This window comes from Lactuca sativa, chromosome 8 (genome assembly GCF_002870075.4).
Source record: "Lactuca sativa cultivar Salinas chromosome 8, Lsat_Salinas_v11, whole genome shotgun sequence".
In the NCBI taxonomy this organism is placed as follows: Eukaryota; Viridiplantae; Streptophyta; class Magnoliopsida; order Asterales; family Asteraceae; genus Lactuca; species Lactuca sativa.
In genome coordinates, this window is record NC_056630.2 from 62229718 (window position 1) to 62234919 (window position 5202).

At 45.4% G+C, this 5202-nt stretch overlaps 1 protein-coding gene across 1 annotated transcript; it reads left to right on the plus strand.

The window, feature by feature from the left end:
* Window positions 1-2245: 2245 nt before the first annotated feature.
* Window positions 2246-2682, plus strand: LOC111911222 (uncharacterized). The gene is made up of 2 exons (XM_023907002.1): window positions 2246-2522; window positions 2618-2682. The coding sequence occupies exons 1-2, from the start codon at window positions 2246-2248 to the stop codon at window positions 2680-2682; spliced, it is 342 nt and encodes a 113-aa protein (XP_023762770.1).
* Window positions 2683-5202: the final 2520 nt, after the last annotated feature.

Sequence of the window (5202 nt, forward strand, 5' to 3'; positions counted from 1 at the left end):
GGTTTGATATTGGTAGCTCGGGGGAGGCGAGTGATCAACAGTTCGAGGATCTGCCAGCTAGCAAAGAGGGGTTATTCGCAAAATTCAACAGTCATCTTGTGAGGTGAGTTTTCTCCAGTGGGAACGAGTCTATGTTAGTGTATACCGGAGTTAGATCCGATGTCGGGCTTATCCCGATGTATTTTATATGTTTTGGATTTCAGTCTGACGTCGGGCGAGGCATGAGGAAGGATTATATGTATATTTTCCGAGCTACGGTTCGATGTCGGGTGGTGCCTGAGGCAGTAGTGTATGTTTAGTTACACTTGTTGTCTTTTTGATACTTGTATGTACCTGGTACGGAGATGAGTGTGGGCGGGGGCCCGTATCTCATTACTAGCTGAGTGTGGATGGGGTTCCATATCTTATTAGTAGCAGAGTAGGGCGGGGCCCAAGATAGGCGGGGCCTTGAGACTAGTAATTATTGTATAGAGATTGTTTTTATGTAGTAGCGTGATTATATGTTATTATTGTATGTGTATAGCGGGCGGGGCCCGGAGACAGGCATGGCCTAGTAAAAATAGATTTATATACCGAGCGGGGCTCGAGGCCAGGCGGGGCCTAATTTCGGATTCGTCTAATGTCGGGTGGGGCCCGATGTAGCGGGCTAGGCCCAATGTTTGGAGTATATTATTATATGTATAGTATGTGGTAGATTGGGGAACTCACAAACCTTTGTGCTTACAGTTTTCAGTTTTGGTTTCAAGTATTTCCGGTAGCGGAGGGATGAGCTCGGGATGACTGCATGGCACACACCAAGAAGTTTTAGCCTGGGATGTTTACTCTGATAAAAAGAACATGTTTTGAGATGATACTCTGTTTTGTTATAACAACATATACTTATGATTGATAATTATGATTTTTATTTATGTTTAAAAAAGAAATTTCTGGACCGTATTTTTGGGACGTTACAGGCTTGATCTTTAGGGAGATCTTCAACAACGGAAAGCGGCCCTGCCCCGGTCGTTCCTTCACATGTGACCCTTGTTGTCCAGCCGGCTCAGGGACCTTCGGGTGAAGTGGTGGAGGATAGCAAGGAAGGGATCGTGTCAAGTGTTCGTTGCGCCATGGCAAAGCGGAAAGCTATCCAAGCAATGGGTGAACCCTCTCTTGGGGATGGTTCCGGCTATATTGGAAGGCGTGTTATACAAAGTCATGGATTTGAACGTTTAATGTCTTCGATCTCTTCCTATCCTGGTGTTGTGGTGGTTATAACCGATGATGACGTTCAACGGTCTGAGGGTTGTTAGGGGGATCCTAAGCAGCCAGTCATGTCAACAACTATTGTATCTGGGTTTCCTTCCCCCTGCTAGTCGAGTGATGGGTCACGGGTTGTACATCGTGAGCCTGTTCCTATGGAGGGCTCACATGGGCTTCTAGGCCCTAGTGCGCCCCTGTTTGTCCTAGGGTGGAATCTTCATGATGAATCTCGATAATCTGTTCGTGCAAATGCCCTGTAGTTCGCACGCATGCTCTTCCTCTAGTTACCGTTGGTGACATGGATGTTATAGGTAGTTCTACTCTATCTCTGAACATGGTCTACACCACTGCTCAATCTATGTGCTACCTGGTTGCTAGTTCCCGGGGAGTTCAACAGCTTAACGACCTCGAACGGTCACATTCTGATCTTGTGGCTAGTGAAGTTGAGTTGAAGTGTCAAGTCTTAGAACTGGAAAAGGCAGCTCGGGGCTTCAACGAGAAGTATGATTTGCTTGCTACTGAAAAGGCATATGTGGAGGATGTTCGGTCATCGGTGGAGGCTTGTGTTGATTTTTGACCCAGTCTAACGAAGGTTTGATGATCCAGAACGCGAGCTTGGAGTGGGATCTTTCTGATCGTGATCGTGAGTTGGACGTGATGTGAGTAGAGCTTGAATTGTTGTGTGCATATTCGGATTGGTTGCTACATGTTGGCGTTGTTCATGTGATGGATAAGCTAATTGAATATCCAGAGTTCACAGGCGGTGTCATCAGAATTCGTCACACATCATTTGTTGCGGGTGAAGAATCTGGGCGTGACTGAAATCTGAGATTTATGTCGGGACCTACGATCTGGAGGGTAACGATTCTCGTTCGAGCCATACGTCTAGTCTTGAAGATGCTCTATTGGCGTTTATAACAATGGATTACGTTGCGATTCATGGTTTAGGGCAGTTGGATATGGTCGGTCTCAGGTTTTGTGTGCTTTTGATAATGGTGACGATCATATGGACGGTCTTAGACGTGAAGGTGGTGTAGTTGGTCTTGGTGTAGGTATGGGCAGTGGTGGTTATGGCATTGTTGCTGGTGGCACTGGTGGTGGCGGTCTTGGAGTTGGTGTTGGTGGTACTGATGGAGGCGGTGGTGTGGTTGAAGGCGGTGTTGGTAGTGCGGATGGAAGCGGTGACTGTGGCGTTGGTGATGCTGATGGTGATATTGGTGCTGGTGGAGATGGCATTCAAGATAATGTTAGTGGTGTTGACGGAGACAGTGGTGCTGGTGGAGGTAATCTTTGATCTGAGCTTGTCCCTTGTGCTAGCATTTGGGGTGTGAAATATGGTTTACTGTTTGTACTGTCTCTTTTCCCTTGTTTTTGTTAGGCCCTGCGTGGCCTGTGTGTTTGTTGAATGTAATGGAACAAGTATGTCTTGGTACTTTTTGTTAATGCGTATGTGTGTATATGTGTGGCTTAGTTGTTGTACTATTTGTGCTATAATTTTGGATTCTTTGGCCTTTTCAAATTTGCGATGTTTATGTTTGATATATTCTCTATTATCGAGGTCTGATATGTATGTAATGCTCTAAGGCATTGGTGTATTTGATATATGTGCCATGCTCTAATGCATTGGTATACTTGATACATGTTCCATGCTCTAATGCATTGGTATATTTGATAAATGTCCCATGCTTTAATACACTGATATATTTGATATACGTGGCATGCTCTAATGTAGTGGTATATTTCATGAAGGCATTAACGTTTATATTTTGTGTGGATACTCTAAGTATCTTGGTGGCATTTTAAAGTATGGATACACTTAGTATCCTCTATATAATGCATTTTGTTTTTTATTAAGCACTTGTATTGTCAAACACACTAAGGTTTTCATTTTCGAGATACAAAACATTTTTCGTTATCATGATAAGATATTTGGCATTTCGACACACTATGGTTCCTAATTAGATCACACCGAGTGTCCGTTTTTTGGTCCAGGTGATCATTTCGGCCATGGTTCACTTTGTGATGTGTGCTACCCCTTATGCATAGGGGTTTTCTCAGCGAAGGCTCGAGACGTCTTCTAGAAATGGAATTTTTTTCAAATGTCTTGTGTTCCATGTCCTTAGTATTGTCCGTCCCTCGATCATTTCGAGAGAGTAGGACCCATTGTGATGCGCCTCGGCCACTTTGTATGGTCCTTCCTATGTTGCTCCTAACTTGTCATGCGGTTGCGCGTGGATGGCCTCATTTCGCCATAGGACATAGTCTCTACTATTCGAAAAGCCTTTTCTTTTACTCGTTGGTTGTAATATCCCTCAACAGCCTTTTTGTATGCGGCTTGGCGTATGCTGGATCGCTCTTGTTGCTCCTCTAGGAGATTTAAATTTTGTCTCAGGTCCTTGTCGTTTTCCTGGCTCTGGAAGTGTGTTGTTCGTATTGAGCCTATCATTAATTCTGTTGGTAGTATTACTTATGCGTCGTATGTAAGGCTGAATGGCGTTTTGTTTGTGCTTGTACGAGGGGTGATTCTGTATGACCATAGTACTCCTGGGAGATCATCTGTCCAATTGCCTTTGGCTTTCCCGAGTCGCTTCTTGATTCGATTTACTAGTGTCCAGTTGGACACTTCCGTCTACCCGTTCACTTGAGGGTGCACCAAATATGTAAAACTTGTTCAACGCCCCTTTCTGCGCACCAGTCTTTGAATGGACTCTTGGAGAGCTAAAGGTCATTGTCACTGATTAAGACTTTGGGTTCCCGTACCTTGTGATGATATTTTTCCATAGAAATTTGATCATCTGCCTTCCTGTGATACACACCAATGGTTCTGGCTCTATCCACTTTGTGAAATAGTCCACCACTACGACTAGGAATTTGATTCTACCAGGGGCTTCTGGGAATGGTCCTATGCTTTCGATCCCCCATCGGTAGAACGGCCTTGGGCTGACAATGCTCGTTAGCGGCACCGGGGGAACGCCCTTTACCAGGGAGAAGGCTTGGCATTCTGCACATGTGCGAGTGATCTTGGTGGCATCTTCATGGATGTCCGACCAGTAGAGTCCCATTCGGAGTATCTTCCATGTAAGGGCTCTGGCTCCCTCGTGGGCTCCTATAGGGCTAGCATGAGCTTCATGAAGGGCATGCCTCCCCGATTCCCTATCTATGCATCTGAGCCATGGGGCCATGTATCCTTTCTTGTATAATACCCATCCCAAGATAGCATATTGTGGGGCCCATATTCTCGTCTTGCAAGCATCGGTGTGGTCGTACGGAAGGACGCCATGTTGTAATTAGTCTTTGATGAGTTTCATCCAACTGGGTTGTGTTGTAGATAAGGAATGGACCCCTCGCTCGTCGATACTCCTTTCTTTGATTACTTCTACCAAAACCTCTTTGGATAGGTGGACAAAACATGTTGATGCTATCTTACTCAAGGCTGCAGCACGCCTGTTAAGTGAGCTTGTGATCTGCTGAATAGCTTTCACATACTTTTCCATCCTCTTATCCTTTGCTCCGAACTCCCCTGTGATTTGGTTAGCGGCCAATCTAGAGTCGATGAGGGTCGTCACTTTCTCTGCTCCCATCTTTACTGCCACCCTCAAACCTGCCAGCAAGGCTTCATATTTGGCCTCATTGTTGGATGTGTGGAAGTCAAAGCGTAGGGCATACGTCACTTCTTCATGCATGGGGCTATTCAGGAGGAGGCCTACCCCAGATCCTTCTTTGCTGGAGGCCCCATCGATATATATAGGTTCCAAGCCTACCCATCTTCTTCATGTTGTGGCTCCCCATGTGTGCTATATTCCATTTGCTTTTGTAGTTCTCCTGGTATTTGTAGTAAAAAATATGCTAGCGCCTGCCCTTTAATGCTCGTTCGAGGTTGGTAGCTGATGTCTTGTTCTCCCAATTCAATGGCTCATTTTGCGAGGCGCCCTGAGGTTTCTGGCTTCAGGAGTACTTATTTGA

Excerpts from the sequence above, each read along its gene's own strand:
- LOC111911222 (XM_023907002.1), top strand. The coding sequence starts at position 2,246 with ATGGACGGTCTTAGACGTGAAGGTGGTGTAGTTGGTCTTGGTGTAGGT. Across the intron at positions 2,523-2,617 it reads AGACAGTGGTGCTGGTGGAG|GCCCTGCGTGGCCTGTGTGT; the intron begins GTAATCTTTGAT and ends TGTTTTTGTTAG.